The sequence below is a fragment of the Bombus vosnesenskii genome, unplaced genomic scaffold, assembly GCF_011952255.1.
Source record: "Bombus vosnesenskii isolate JDL3184/JDL3185 unplaced genomic scaffold, Bvos_JDL3184-5_v1.1 scf7180000013311, whole genome shotgun sequence".
Classification (NCBI taxonomy): Eukaryota; Metazoa; Arthropoda; class Insecta; order Hymenoptera; family Apidae; genus Bombus; species Bombus vosnesenskii.
Genome location: NW_022882959.1, coordinates 816,382 through 831,495, shown reverse-complemented (window position 1 = coordinate 831,495; position 15,114 = coordinate 816,382). Strand labels below are relative to the sequence as shown.

General features: G+C 40.5%; 1 protein-coding gene across 3 annotated transcripts in view; it reads right to left on the bottom strand.

The window, feature by feature from the left end:
- The window catches only part of LOC117234975 (sushi, von Willebrand factor type A, EGF and pentraxin domain-containing protein 1), a 51,588-nt gene that overhangs the window by 1,429 nt on the left and 35,045 nt on the right, over positions 1-15,114 (bottom strand). For 2 of the 3 annotated variants that reach the window (XM_033496575.1, XM_033496574.1), the window contains exons 14-36: positions 14,848-15,050; positions 13,978-14,601; positions 13,518-13,641; positions 11,913-13,235; positions 11,155-11,607; positions 10,856-11,073; positions 10,504-10,756; positions 9,383-10,224; positions 8,278-9,161; positions 7,901-8,148; positions 7,682-7,813; positions 7,450-7,615; positions 7,079-7,330; positions 6,431-6,972; positions 6,120-6,332; positions 5,877-6,032; positions 5,541-5,664; positions 5,208-5,270; positions 3,839-4,029; positions 2,587-3,224; positions 1,840-2,189; positions 1,167-1,369; positions 971-1,084 (exon numbers count right to left, since the gene is read on the bottom strand). In XM_033496575.1, the coding sequence (XP_033352466.1) occupies positions 971-1,084; positions 1,167-1,369; positions 1,840-2,189; positions 2,587-3,224; positions 3,839-4,029; positions 5,208-5,270; positions 5,541-5,664; positions 5,877-6,032; positions 6,120-6,332; positions 6,431-6,972; positions 7,079-7,330; positions 7,450-7,615; positions 7,682-7,813; positions 7,901-8,148; positions 8,278-9,161; positions 9,383-10,224; positions 10,504-10,756; positions 10,856-11,073; positions 11,155-11,607; positions 11,913-13,235; positions 13,518-13,641; positions 13,978-14,601; positions 14,848-15,050 (8,316 nt within the window). The remainder of the gene's footprint in view (positions 1-970; positions 1,085-1,166; positions 1,370-1,839; positions 2,190-2,586; positions 3,225-3,838; positions 4,030-5,207; positions 5,271-5,540; positions 5,665-5,876; positions 6,033-6,119; positions 6,333-6,430; positions 6,973-7,078; positions 7,331-7,449; positions 7,616-7,681; positions 7,814-7,900; positions 8,149-8,277; positions 9,162-9,382; positions 10,225-10,503; positions 10,757-10,855; positions 11,074-11,154; positions 11,608-11,912; positions 13,236-13,517; positions 13,642-13,977; positions 14,602-14,847; positions 15,051-15,114) is intronic. The other variant, XM_033496576.1, reaches the window with a different exon arrangement.

Genomic DNA, 15,114 nt, shown 5'->3' with positions numbered 1-15,114 from the left:
CGAAAATGGCGGAAGATGCGCGGAATGTTTTTCTGTAGCGTCATTTCTATTTTAATACAGTACGGCAGATGACGCGAAGGCGAACCCAACGACCTATCGCAATTTGACCTTTAGATATAGAAAAGTTACGGTCGTAGGTACCACCGCATTATCTGGACAATTATATACATAAGTATAAATACAGGGTGTTCCAGCTGAAACAGGCTACTTTCATACCTCCGTTGTTTCTAATGATACGAGAAATGTTTATAGCACGGTATTTGGATGCTTTCAATGGAAGAATATCCTATGGGAGGAATATTTGTCGAATTCTTTGCAAGGACACTAGTAGTTATCTTTTTCGTAAGAAAGTATACATATATGCTTCTCAAAAAAGTTAGAGGATTGATTTTTATTATAATTGCTTAGTTTTATTTTTTTAACGATTGTCTTAGAGTCAATTTTTATTCCGGTATCGTACGAACAAAAACTGAAATTTATATTAAGCGTATAGGCCTTTTATATCTGTGCTCGCTTGATCGGTTCGGTAGAACCATTCGCGTAATAGCGAATCTACAATCATTTTGAGCAGCGTATTTCGTATCCGCCGTTAAAAAATCACTTAAAATGATAACCTTCGGGTTATCTTGATACTTATAGGTACTACAATCTAGTAAACTATAGTTACCCTTAATGTGATAACCAGACTGCGAAGTTATCTATGCAAATTGATACTTTTATAGCCACTGATAAGGAAGCGACACTCTTAAATTCTAAATCTTCTAACACGTATTTTATTTTTGATATTTTACACGTATATCTTTACGTTTGTACTTATTCTTGGTTATCTTTGTGCGTATTATGATATATTATGAATGCATAAATATCCACAGTCCAGTCACACGCTTCACGAGTATTTTTACAAATTCTTTTATTATCGAAAAAAGAAAGAAGGAGACACTGAAGGCTTATTTGGAAATGGTATGCCAACCTTTCTTGCCAGGATACGCATGACGTTTCAGTCTATCGTAAAGGTCGTCTTTCGTGCCGTAAATACTGGCGTTGGAGCGTGCAAGACTGTTCATTTTGCCATTGTGCAGACTCTCTGGAAAGAAGACGCAGAGAGAAGTCGTGAAAGTTGTGAAACTTAATGTGTACTTCTCGCAGTGTCCCGTTTTTATTCTCACCTTTCATGTAGGTCTCGTTGTAAAAGTTAGGCATTTCCCAGCCGTCCTCCTCATCGTCGTAATAGTGAGCGTAGGTACTATGGTGGGACGGCGCGATAGATTCCGCGTACGGCGTGGGCGCGCCGTAATAGAAGTTCACTTGCGAACCATTTTGGTCTGTCGCTGGTGTTAGCATCTTTTTAGGTTCCTTCTTTCTGGAAGCTCTGTAGGGAGAATTTATTTTATTTCTTACTCGATATTTCTAGAAGATTGTTCTGGTCACAGAAAATTCCTCGTTTCGTTCACCAATTTATGCTATTATTCGTATACAGCAATGATTTATATTATTATTGTATATTGTTATTATACAGATTACTATGACATAGTCATACATCGTGTATTAGTATGCAAATATTACGGTTCAGATTATTCCTACGAAAGGCAATTTATATTCTTTGTATCGTTATGTTATTATAATTATTTTCTTTACAAATATCCAACAGCAGATTTTCAAATCGCTAATTCACGTACATTTTGAGTTTAAATTTACCAATCGATTTCATATTATCAAAAATGATTATCTAGAAAAATTCATAGATTTCTCGCCTATTTGGCGAAGAAATGAATTTGTTAGAAATTGACGAATATATAGTTCGATCTAAAGAAAGAGTTGATAATTTTGTGGCCCACTAACCTGACACAGATCATCCATACAAGAAGAACGACGAAGATGATTAAGATAACTCCACCAGCGATGCCACCTGTGATATAGAAGAACTCAGACTTCTCCGTACATCGTTTTCCGGTGAAACTTCCGCTGCATCTGCAGGATGGTTGACCTCGCGAATCTTTAAGACATACTCCTTCGTTATCGCAGTAGCCCATGCAGACATCGGTGCACTCGGTTCCGGTTCCATTATATCCTGGCTTGCACTCGCATTTGAAGTCGCTCGTTTCCGGTATCAGCAAGCAATACGCGTTCGCGTCGCAGTGCATTTCCGCGTCGCTTGTCTCGCATGGGTTAGTACAATCAGCTTTGCTGGTCTAATTAAAAAAAAAAGAAGCAAAACATTTTCATTAAAAATACCGAATTAACTCTGTCGATCAGTTATCGGGACATGGTATTATATTTCTATCGACCGTATTTCACTCTGTACTCTACTTATTAAAAATTCTGAAACGCTTAGAAACTTAAGGGTTGAACATTCTGAAATCTTCGAAAATTCAAAATTAAGAATCTCGAGTCTTTCAAAGTCGAGAAGTTAACGATTCTGAAATACTCAGAAACTCGAATTTCTAAAAAATTTTGAAATTTGTAAAGAATAAAAATTATATTAGAATTTACGGTACTAAGAAAAGTTTGAACGAACCGAGTTCTATGTTAAACCGTAATGTTACCGTAAATGTTAAAAGTCACAGTTACACAGAAAACGAAACTTACCGCAGCTGTTCCTTTGGTACTAGTATTAGGAGGACAAGGTATGCAGAAGGTCTGCTGCGGCTCCGACTGATACGTTCCCTTCTTGCACTCCATACATTCGTTCAGCGTTCCGTTCAAATACGTTCCAGGTTCGCATACGGGCAGAGAACATTCTTCTATCGCCGCAGAACCCATATTCGGTGTCGTTCTGCCAACGGGACACGCCTGACAGGCAGCTTGAACTCCCTGAGTTCTGTAACTTCCTCTTGGGCAGGGTTCGCATTTTCCTTCGACAGCCAATTGCTGTCCAGAGCCACACTCGTCTCTGCATTCTTCTCGAGACACAGCTTCCGCTGTTCTGGTAGTTTTTCCCAGGCCGCACAACAAACACGAGAAACTACCCTCGTTAGGTTGATAGAAACCATGGCCACAACTTCGACAAAGACCAGCCAGGTCGTCGTAGTATTTTCCCGCGGGACATTGTTCCTTGCAATCGGCTGCGCTTCGAGCACCTGGTCCCACCGTTACGCTAGGACGTCCTGCTATCACCGGACAGGAACTGCATTTCAGTTGACCTGATTCGCTCTGGTAGCTTCCCACTGGACAGGACAGACACTGTTTCGTTTCTTCGTCGTAATACGTTCCCACGGCGCATGGCACTGTAATTAGGATGAATATGGGGTTAAATACGAGGTTTATGGTTTTTGCTTTTTGGACAATCAAGGAAGACATCCGAGGACATAGGAACTTGATGAAAATGAGATATGCGTGGGGTTCGGCATATTGGAGGGGAATTTAGATGGCTGTTTGAATATTCTGCGTGGGAATGAATAGAGGAAAATTACAGAAATTGAGAATCTCGTGTAATTCGCGTGAACGTGAGGTTGGGTTTGAAGCTTAGAACTTTTAGAGGGATTTAGGCGGGTGTTTGAATATTCTAATTGGTTATGGGCACATTTGGAACATATATAAATACGTGCGTGTTCTAGTCGATGGCGTAGGAAATTACAGTTAGTCTACATTACAGTTAGAATGCGTTTAAATGGATATTTGAATATTCCAATTAGGAACGTAGGTGTTTACGTAAGTATTTAGATATTCTAGTCGAGAACACAGCGATTCAAATGAGGCGAGCGGGAAGATATTCTGATTAGGAAGGAGGAATGTGAAAACGTTTTATTTTTCAAAGCTCGGTCTAATCTTTTTAACTGCAAGGAATTAAATACCACGAGAATTTGCAACAACTGTTTAAAAATCTTTTAAACATACTTACCACAATCAGGTGCCATAACGACTTGTCCAACAGGACAATCATAATCAGACTCCAACATCAAAGAAGCTGGATCTGGCACGGTATTGGGCAAAATATCGTGAACGTCGAACTGATCTTCCTCCAGGATTAATCTCTCCAATAGGGTTTGAACAGTCGCTCTCTCGTTCGAGTTTGCGTTCAAAATCGGGTCGCTATAAAATATGAAATTCAATTGATAAATTGGAAATCGATGAGTGGTCTATTTTAGCGGCAGGCAGAAGGAGAGTATGCGCAAGTATGTACAGCCGTTATCTGAAGGCGGAGGTAATCAGGCAGCCTTTCCATTGGTTCCTGGCCAGTAGTGTCACCTATTATCGACACCAATTAATTTATATACCTACGTAATGTTTAATGTCCAACACATCCTGGAATTCTAACGTATTACATGCCTGAGGCAGAATGTCGTTGGGAGGTTTAATCTTCTGTTAATATGGCGAACCGAAGCTGTTTGGTATTTAAAACAATCAATAGTTTCTAACACATTACATATCCGATTTCTATGGATTTATAAATTTTGAACAAAATTCTTCGCTAAATTCCAGACAACGTATATACGTAAAAATTGACAAATTAAATTCATCCGATCATATAAAATAATTTTCACAAAAATATTTGTAAAAGTTTCGTTAAAAAGTTTACTGAATTGAAAAATATGGTCTGTATGGTTTCCGAACGATGAGAAATAAAATATAGTCCGTTAAAACTATTCGTTGTTTAATCTAACAGCTTGGTTTCAAGTCCAGTGTTACGCGATTCCAGTTACATTGTTATTCTACTATCGACTCGTTGGTTCCTGGTAAAGTGTCCCATTCAACTAGTCCGTCGTGTGTGAACAGTTAGTAACAACGTGCATACCAGCGTTTACTTCGTAATTGTCGGTTAGAGTCGACTTAACAGTTGTCAGAATCTCGTTCGTACCATAACTATTTCATAAATGAATAATCACATGGTCGACAGAAACAAATAAAAATAATATAAACGATATTAAAACGACAACTTATTAAAATCGACCATCGCTCGATTCTCCTCTTATAAATACATATTTGACAAGAACGGTTCCTCGTCACGTTAGAAGAGCCGACCTATTTAATTAGTCTAATTAGTTCGAGTTTAGTAACATTATGATATAGATTACGATTATTGTTTCTCCATGTACGATTCATGCATCCGTGATTTTTCTCGGAATGGTAAAATGCTTCATGTAACGTGGATCTTAATATATTTAAAAATGGTGAGATGAATGTCGGATAATACCGAGACCCGAATGACGAGAACACATGTACAATGATACGTTTCGCACGTGGCTTAAATCGAGTTGCTGTGTCCTTACTTTATCGCCGGGAACGAGATCTCCACCTCGTAGGTATCGCTTCCTTGCCGAGCTTGTCTCGTTCTACGATGCAACACAAGTAACAAATGCTAAGTACCAATCATTCTCGCACATCCTATCTGATGTTATTTTTCCATGATTTTTCGAAGCTGTATCTCGATGTTCAGTAGATTATAAATTTCATTGCTATAACTAAAGTGAACGTGATATCCGTTTCAAATAGAAATTTCAGTTCTATTTCTTTCTATTCTATAATTTTTCATTCTATTCGTTTGAACAGCGCGGAGATGTTTGACGTGGAGATACTGTTGGTTGATAGGATAAAATACTTACGGTTCAGCTGGCACTACTGCTGAGATTATGTACGTTCCACCATCCTCTTCGTTCGTTTCTCTGGTGGTGCGTATGCGATGATCGCATTGAACATCGATGTGCAAATCTTTGCATTCGCGAGTTCCTATGAAAGACAAAATACATTCGTTAAGAATTTCTTAGTACAGTACAAAGTATGATATAACGAGGTTGTGGAAGATTAAGCCATCTAAGAGTTGGATTGATTGCTATTTTAAGCTTTCTTCGGAACTTACAACGAGAGTCACAAGTTTTCTTTTATGTCGACTGAAAAATAATTCTATAAATAATTCGTACGTTATACAAAATATTGCTTACCTTCGTACGAATATGAGCAGAAATTCCAATCTCTATTCAAAGAATTCACAGCATCTCGAACTTTCTTCTTGAGCACTCCCTGACCAGCTTCGTTGCATAGCACTGATGTTGGGAAGTTCATTTTGATTCTGAATACACGCTGCGCTGGTGTGGCACCTGACCAATAGATATAACAGCATGATACATAATTAGAACAGCAAATGAAAAAGAAAAACAGGAGAAGCAATTTAACGTTAAACTTACTTGTACAAGCTGGATAGATGAGAGGAAGGGACGGATCGTTGGTTGGTCTCCAGAATCCTTCAGCTCCGCAGGTGTAGAATTTCGGTACTTCTTGAGAGAATCTCAACCCGGGGTTGCAGAATATCTCACAGACCTTGAACTGGCCGCCAGAGCCCCAGTCTTTGCATTGTTGCGTGCCTCCAATTGGATCTGGTAATTCTGGGCAGAAATCGGCTGAAAGATGAAACAAATTATCCCTGAAATGTCTCTGTTTCATAAAAGTCGCGTAATACTAGAAAACACGATTCGAATTGTACATAGAGTTCACCTACATAGTACATAGACCTTGAAATTGCAGCTGGCAGAGTTTCCAGCCTGGTCATAAGCCACGTAACTAATATCGTACGTTCCCCACATTAATGTTTGTCCTGACCTATGTCCATTCTTCTCCTGGATCCTCACTATACCAACGTTATCGACGAATTTCGGTTCATCCCAGCTAACTATAGCTGATCCGTTCTTGGCGATCACCCAAAGGTCGCCTGGACAGTACTCCATTTTCGGTGGAATTTTGTCGGATTCCAATTGTTGACACTTGGTACCGCCGTATCCAGGTGGACATACTCTTTGTCCACAGTGTGAAGGCACGACTCTCTCTACTCCTCCGACTGTGTCATCGTAGCCTGCCCAAGTTAAGACCAAACCTTGGTAGAGGACAGGTTCGGTACGACAGTCACGAACTTGTTTCTGGATCTCGTTCGTGATATGTAAGGCTCGACTCCAGATTTGTACCTTGGTCAGATGTCCTTGGAAGCCTGATTCCGTGTAGCCTTTCGTATTTTCGCTCTGTGGCTTACCTAGCACTGCCCAGGCACTGAAAGATGGGGGTTTTATAAGTTTATGCGTGGTGAAGCGAAGCATAGTTAGATGAAACAAGCTAACTAAGTATGTATTGTAGATAACTAGGACAAGGTACTCACTAAGAAGGAAGAGATCTTCCGCTTCCATAACCTTCCGTCTTGCTGGCAATTAGACCCTCTGTTATTAAGACCAATTCTCCACCGTTTTCACCATTCCAAACTACAGCAACGTGATGCCACTGGCCATCGTTAATCGTTGCATACTCTCTGAATGGCAGATAAACGTCTTGCAGATCGTGGAATAACGACACTTGGACTCCATTGCTGTGTGCCTGGATCATAAGTCTCCTATTCATAGGAACGTGTGGAGAGCTGAAACAGAAATGAAGCAAATAATATATTTCTATTATATTTCTGCAATAAATTATTATTATTAGGAAACTTTAATTTAAATCGATATCTAAGAAAAAAGTGTGAATATGAGCGTCTACCTGACTGAGTAGAGAGTGAAGAATATTCCAGCTTCATCTTTTTGAGTATATTGCACCCACATGGCCACTGTTAGGCTCTTTCTTCCTCCAGTAAAGAATGGAATCACTTGGGCTGCGCTACTGCGCACTGGGTCGCTGAAGTACAAATCGTAATCCACTTGGATAGCTGAAAAGATATTACCAATTATTACACGTATATTTTCATTATTACAAAAATACTATGTATACTTACACTTTCTGCAATCGTCACCAGTCAAGTTGAAAGGACATTGGCAGAAGAATTTGCCAGTAAGATCGATGCACGTCGCTGATGGTGGACATGAATTCTCTTTGCAGTCGATTATATCATCCTCGCACGTTTTGCCTGAATAATATTTATAAGATAACGCTTTGTCTATGGTATTCAAATTTCTACCTAAATTATTGTCTTGTAATTTATCGAATGAAATACCTGTGTACCCTGATGGACAAATACAAGTGAATCCAGCACCTTCGTCAATACACGTAGCTCCGTTCTTACACGCGCCAGCCTGACAAGCGTCATATTCGTATTGACAACCGATTCCAGTGTAGTCATCGGGACAAGTACAGTTGAGCCCAGATCCAAAGTCTTGACAACGTCCATTGTGCATGCAAGGATTGCCAATACAACGCTCGGGTGCTGTTTCACATTGTTTTCCATCCGTTCCTGACGGGCATCTGTTACAGAATATTTTAAATCGTTACAAACAATCCGAATCTGAACAATAACATGAAAATACTACAAATGTCTGCACTTATACATAGTACATGAACTAACAAATCACACCATTCTACCATTATACTTACACACAAAAGTAATCAATGAACAAATCAACGCAAGCCGCATCATTCTGACAAGGATGATTTTGGCACATTCCAACGTCCACCTCGCAATGAACTCCAGTCCAACCTTCAGGACACATACATTTAAACCCGCCGACCTCGTCTCTGCACGTGGCGCCATTTAGACAAGGATCGGATGCACAGTCATCGATATTGATCTCACACGCTGATCCGGTATAACCCTCGCGACAGTGACAAACAAAAGTATTATCCAAATCAACGCAACGATCTGTTCCAACAGGACTGCATGGGTCACTGAGACATTCATCCAATTCAGCTTCGCATTGAAGTCCAACGAAACCCGGTCTACATTTACAAACGAATCCTTCTAACTGATCCACGCAGGTCCCTCCGTTTTGACAAGGTTCAGAGGCACAGTCATCGATAGTGTGTTGACACTGTTTGCCTGTATAACCTGGTTCACAGGTGCAAGTGTATCCATCAACCTGATCGATACATTGGCCATTGTTCTTGCAAGGTTTGCTAGAACATTCGTTGATATTCGTTTCACAAGCTGCACCTGTCCATCCTGGATGACAGATGCACTCGTGGCTGAATAGATTATCTACGCATATTCCATTTAGACAAGGATTTCCTGAGCATAAATCTATTTTCTCGTGACACCGTTTTCCGGTGAATCCTGCAGGACAGTCACAGCTGAAGTCGGCTACTAAATCTGTGCAGTTGGCACCTAGTAGGCATGGTTTTTCAGCACAATCGTCTGTGTTGATTTCACAGCTCTGACCCTCCCAACCTGGTAGACAGTCGCATTTGTAGCGACCTTGTTGCAGCGCTACGCAGGTGGCGCCGTTGTTGCAAGGATTTCCACTGGCTGTGCATGGGTTTATCTGCAAATAGACATTATTATTAGACGTTAATTGCTACTTTGAGCAGCAAGAGAAACTGTGAATTTTTCGATAACGATAGAAAGATAAATAAGGGAACAGTATGAAAAAACAGATATTGAAATGTTAATTCTCAGAAATAGGAGAAAAATCTTAAACTTGGCATATCCTTGATTATTCCAACAATTACCAACTCTAAGATATAAATGGTTCTCAATACTCACAGTGATATCACAGTCGACACCAGTGTACCCAGAGCGACAAAGGCACGTGTAGTTATTAAATCCAGGTTCGTCTTTGCACATAGCTCTCTCAGGACAGGTGTCGTTCGAACAATCTGACTTCTCTTCCTGGCAATTAACTCCAGAATAACCATTAGCACACTGACACCTGTAACCCTGTGGCAAGTCTATGCACGTAGCTCCATTATAACAAGGCTGAGAGGCACATTCGTCGATATCGATTTCGCAGCGCCTTCCAGAGAATCCGGCAGGACAGAGACATTGGATACCGTGTCCCATGGGAACACATAAGCCTCCATGTTGACACACACTGTCGGTGCACTGCACCGGTTTGCATTCTTCTCGTCCAACTGCTCCTGCACCATCGGTGTACATATTTGTCGGACATTCAACGCAGGTGGTAGCTCCGTGTTGAGGTTGGAAGAAGTCCTTAGGGCACTGAGCACAGGGAGCCAGTCCTGTGTCAGAGTACATGCCAGGAGAACATTTGGCTCTGCATCGATCTCGACCTGGAGCAGCTGGCTGGTAGGTGAAGGTTCCTGCTGGGCAGGTCTGGCAATCTTTATAGCCACCAACTGGCGGCTCTCCTGTATAGCTGTTTCTGGGACACTCCAGACATGGTACCAGACCTGTTGGAGAATAGGTACCGTATCCACAAACGGGGACACAGTCGTCTATGCTCTTGGAACCCTCTTCTCGAGTGTATGTACCGAATGGACAGCGTAAGCAGGATCCTTGGCGGTCGCTATTTTGGTAGAAGCCTTTCGGACAGGATGTGCATTGCTTTTGCTTTTCTCCAGCGAATGTTCCGGCTGGACAATGCACTGAAAGTGACAGTAGAGAGAGTTAGAAGCTAGATTGTTTTCAGTTCTTGTATAGGCTAAAGGGGAAACAGTATTAAAGTCTAGTCCGTCTATGACTATAGTTTAATAGCAAAGTAGTAGGGCGAGAAGTGATTCTATGTAAATGTTTTCGAGAATATTTTTTTAAAAATCGAGGATAAAGTAGAGTTTTAATTTAGAAATCTGTGTCGTTTTAAAAACTGAAGCACATTACTGTGCACGCTCATAAAAGTTAGGAAATTGATATCGAAATATACTTACGACACCGTGGGACATCGTTCGTATCCATGTTCAAAACTTCGCCAATGCTACACGTGAAGCCACGAGTGATGGATGACTTTAAAGCTCTAAGAGGAGGACACTGATTTCCAATGGCAGAAACGTTTAATAATGGTTCTATAACTGCACTAGTGGAAGGAACTGATAGATCGAAGATCAAGTTCAGCGTGGAGCCACAGAGATCGTACAATTGAGGCTGACGTATAGCTGGTACGATGACGAGAATGAAGTCCATCTAAAACACACGTCCATATTAGTGATTTTTTTTATTGAAGACTTATCAAAAGCTTCTATACAATAAACAATGTATTGAACCTTGCTCCATAATAATCACCTTCAAAACATTTTCTTCAAGAAGAAACGGTACTGATCTCACAAATGACACGTTCATATTGACATTCACAGCAGAGCAACGTTGCGTCAGGATATTATTCAGATTCATATAATATTGAGACATAAGATCCTGATACTGCGGCAGGCAGGATCTCGAAACAGCGCCATTGGCTCTGTAAGTTACTGCTGCGACCACATGATAGTTCGCCTGTTGTGTATCTACAAAATACAATACATATGCATGTAAAAAGTGATTCAAAGAATGTAGCAGGATTAAGATAAAAAATTGAAGAAACTTACTTTCTGAGACACAATCAGGAACAACGGAAGAAGGAGACCAGTGTTTAGCGACGTCACACGTGAACGTCTTCACAGGTGCACCATCGGTGAAACGGAAGCCATTCTTGCAAGTGGCGATACACTGAAGTCCCTTATCACCAGGAACACACTTTAGTCCTCCATTAGCCGGTGGTTTCAATTCCCAATCGACGCAAGGCGTTGCTTGAACAGACACTTGGAAGTGACAGGATGCCCTATTTCCACTAGAGTCTGTCGCGTAAACAGTAACATTCTCGAAGCCTCCAATTGGTATCACTGCTCTTTCCGGGACAAATGTAATCTTCACTGGTCCAGAAACATCTGTAGCATTGATTCTTCTGCGAGTTTCGTTGAAATTGACGGAGTAACTTTCTTGCTTGTCTATTAACTCTATAACGTAGCTTTGGGGACAGCTCAGTTTTGGCGGTGTCACGTCTGTGGATGACCAAGAAATGATTATATAAAAATATAGAACTTTCTCGAAAAATTTCCAAATTTGTTAACAAGAGAATTACTTATGATTGCTATAAATTTCACATTTTGAATGCCATCATATATAAGGGAACTTTTAAAATTTATTAATTATAAAAGCTTGGAAGTATGCGCCTTTCTTATTTGGTACCAGAAACGTAAAAAATCTTGTATGACCATAGGGAAATAATTCTCGAATAATTTCAATAATAATTCTAATGTTGAAACAGGAAATAGGCTACAAAAACGAAGATAGAATATATGCTTACCAGGTACAGTGATGTTGATCTCACAAATAGCCACATTTCCATCATAATCAAAGGCCACATATTTCACCACAGTATCCTGAAACACCTTCAGTGGTGTTCTAAAACTATGAGGTTTTACTTCCAATCGCGCAATACTTCCACTGTTATCAATAGCCGTGGGTTCAGTGAAATTCACAGGCAATAATCCTCCATCCGTTCCCTTTTGTACCACAATCGGTTGTTGAGGACAATTCTGGAACACTGGTGGTTCATTGTCTACGCAAGGAGAGAACCCATAGTCGTATCCCAACAATGGTTCTGTCACTGGTTCCTCGCAACCCATTAATTCAAACTTCAAACAAGCGTTATCCATATAACTAACAATTCCAAGAATGACAAACCGAGCTTGGACATATTTAGGCAAAGTGATCATCGCCAATTCTCCGTAATTCCCAGGATCTCTCATAGTCAGATTAAAATTAGGGAAGTAGACGACATAATTCTCAATCTCAGCCTGTTTGTAGAAGAACCTAATCTCCGTTGGCCTGCCAACGATGTCATTCGTCACCACACCTTTCACCAAAATTGCTTTTACTCTATAAACTTGACCCAAATCAACGCTGACGTAAGTGAAGGCCTCTTGTTTACCACACCAACCGGTCACTGAATTCAAACGGACGTTCTTAGCCTCGTAATTAGGCCTTTCCGAGGTTGCATTGATGGCTGAGTCTGGAATTCGTCCAGAGGCTAGACCAAGAGGCTTCACGACTTTGCATTCTGGCTCTCGAACGCAAACAATTGGTCGAGGATTAATGAGAATATATCCTGGTCTACTGCAACCGAATTGAACTTCTGATCCTTGCTCGTAGCTCCTGGCTACTTGGAAGCCATCGCTAGGTCGTCCAGGGTCTTCACAAACGGGACCTTCGCATCGGAGGTTCCCAAAGTCCCAGATTCCATTTGCTTGACACCTGACTACATTGTCATGACGATTTGTTTGTCCAGCCAGTTTGAAGGTGTCTTGACAACCGAAGAAGAAGGAAGATTGATATTTGGTGTCCAAATATTGACCGTATTCCGCGCCAGGTGTTGGAAGAGGCTTTCCACAGTCGGCTCTTGGACAGGCTGGTTGATAACCTGATAGCCAATAATCTGGTAGACCTGGTTTCGGATCGTACACGCATTGACGGAAGCCTGAGGTAGCTGTATTGCGCAAATAACGACCGTTGCTGCCACATTTTAGGGTGACGTTTTGTTTGAATGGTACCAGGACGCTGGCTTCGTCGCTGCGGATCACCGAGAGGCCTTCGTTCTTGTCGTCTGGTAGCGACACACACTTGGCATCTGTGGAAATATTTTGTTGGAAATAATAGTTTTGGTTAATCTGTTCGCACGATTCTCAATGATTTCTTCGGTATCTCATTCAGTGATTGTACGAGTATATGTGTGTGTCATTTCCTCTATATATTATACTATCTTTAGTATTGAAAAATGTAAAGGATATTATTTGAACTACTATAGAATATAGGAAACATTAAATAACACAGAAAAAAATTTTTACGTGTTCTTTCAAATTATATCTTGGATAATTTATTGTAAAACAGTATTTTCGACGATACCACTTACATTGACATTCGGGAGTGGTTCCATTCCAAGCTCCACTGGACGTGCAAATAACAGCCGAGGAACCAGACAACACATATCCGAAGTTACATTGGAATCTCACAAGATCACCAAAGTGATGTTTTTGCTATAAACAAAATACAAAATGTAACAATATATACATATAATAATGAAATTGTAGAGGACGAGTCAGAAGACGACGCGAATCGAGAGCGACTCATGTTGATGTTTTGCCTTGGGACTTTGACACCGTCTTGACATACCAAACAAACGTATCGACAAACAAACTCCGAGCAAAACAATGTCGCCGCTGCGCGCAACCGTCCTTCACAATACAATACAATAATAAAATAAAATATTTCGTGTAAAAAATAATATAGTTGTAATACATAAAATTTCATTCTAAGTGAATGTCAAAGACATTATACTATAATTATTCGAAAAGTATACATTGAATTCGAACCTTGGTCGACAATAATTTTCCATTCTCAGGCGCCGATATGGCTGGACACATAACTGGTACGCAAGTCTTATTCTTCTGAACCAAATCTCCATCTCTCTCACCAGTTTCGTGCTTCTCTATGTAAAAACCAGCAGTTCCATTGCCTTTGTACAATTCGTATCCCGTATTACACATACAAGCATAGCTTCCAGGATTGTTTATACATTTCTGGTGACAACCACCATTGTTAATGGCACATTCGTTGATATCTGTACACTCTAAACGAGTGCATCCCATGATTTCGAGTTTCATACAGGGTGCTCCAACGTAATCTTGAATTCTAAATTTGATATAACGTGCCTCGATGGGAACTGGCAAGTTTAGAACAGATAAAGTAGGTTCTAATATCCTGAACTCTACCGGTGTTCCATCAGGATTCGTGTAGTCTTTAAAGGTATCTGTTAGATCATCGGTGTATTGAATTCGCACTGCTGATGTGTAGGCTATGTTTCCATCTACTCTGGAGACTATTTGCGTACGGAAACCGCGGATGATCGTTGGAGCTTTCATGTCGATCATCACCCAGTTTGCGCCTGGTTCGATGTTGTTGCCGCACCAACCATCGCCATTGTTCAGTCGAACGCCCTGAAATTTTCAAGATCTTTTTATATTTGACACAGCGGGTAGCAGTAACTGACATTAGCACATCGCCTGTTTGAGATTCGTTATAAATACTAAACAAATATAAATAAATATATTGCAAATAGTATATATGTTATTGAATTACATTCTAATTTTTCCTACATTTGTTAATTCCTTCTTCGGCAGTAATAAGCCGTGCTTGTAATAAATGTACTTCAAACATTGTACATATGTGAGAATTATACTCACAGTTCTGGTGTAACCATTCTCAGAGCTTGAAACGGTGATAGACTCATCCGGGATACCACCATTGATCAATCCAAGATCGCCTATAGGTCTGCATTCCATAGTTGGAGCGAATCCAGGTTTGCATTTGCAAGTAAACGCACCAGGATTGTTGATGCACTCTGTGGAGGCTAGGTCGCATTGGCTCGATGCACACTCGTTTATATCTGTAGAAAATACGAAAGACGATATTAACCATTAGGGTTTAGGCTTAAAAGATGCTGCTATGAA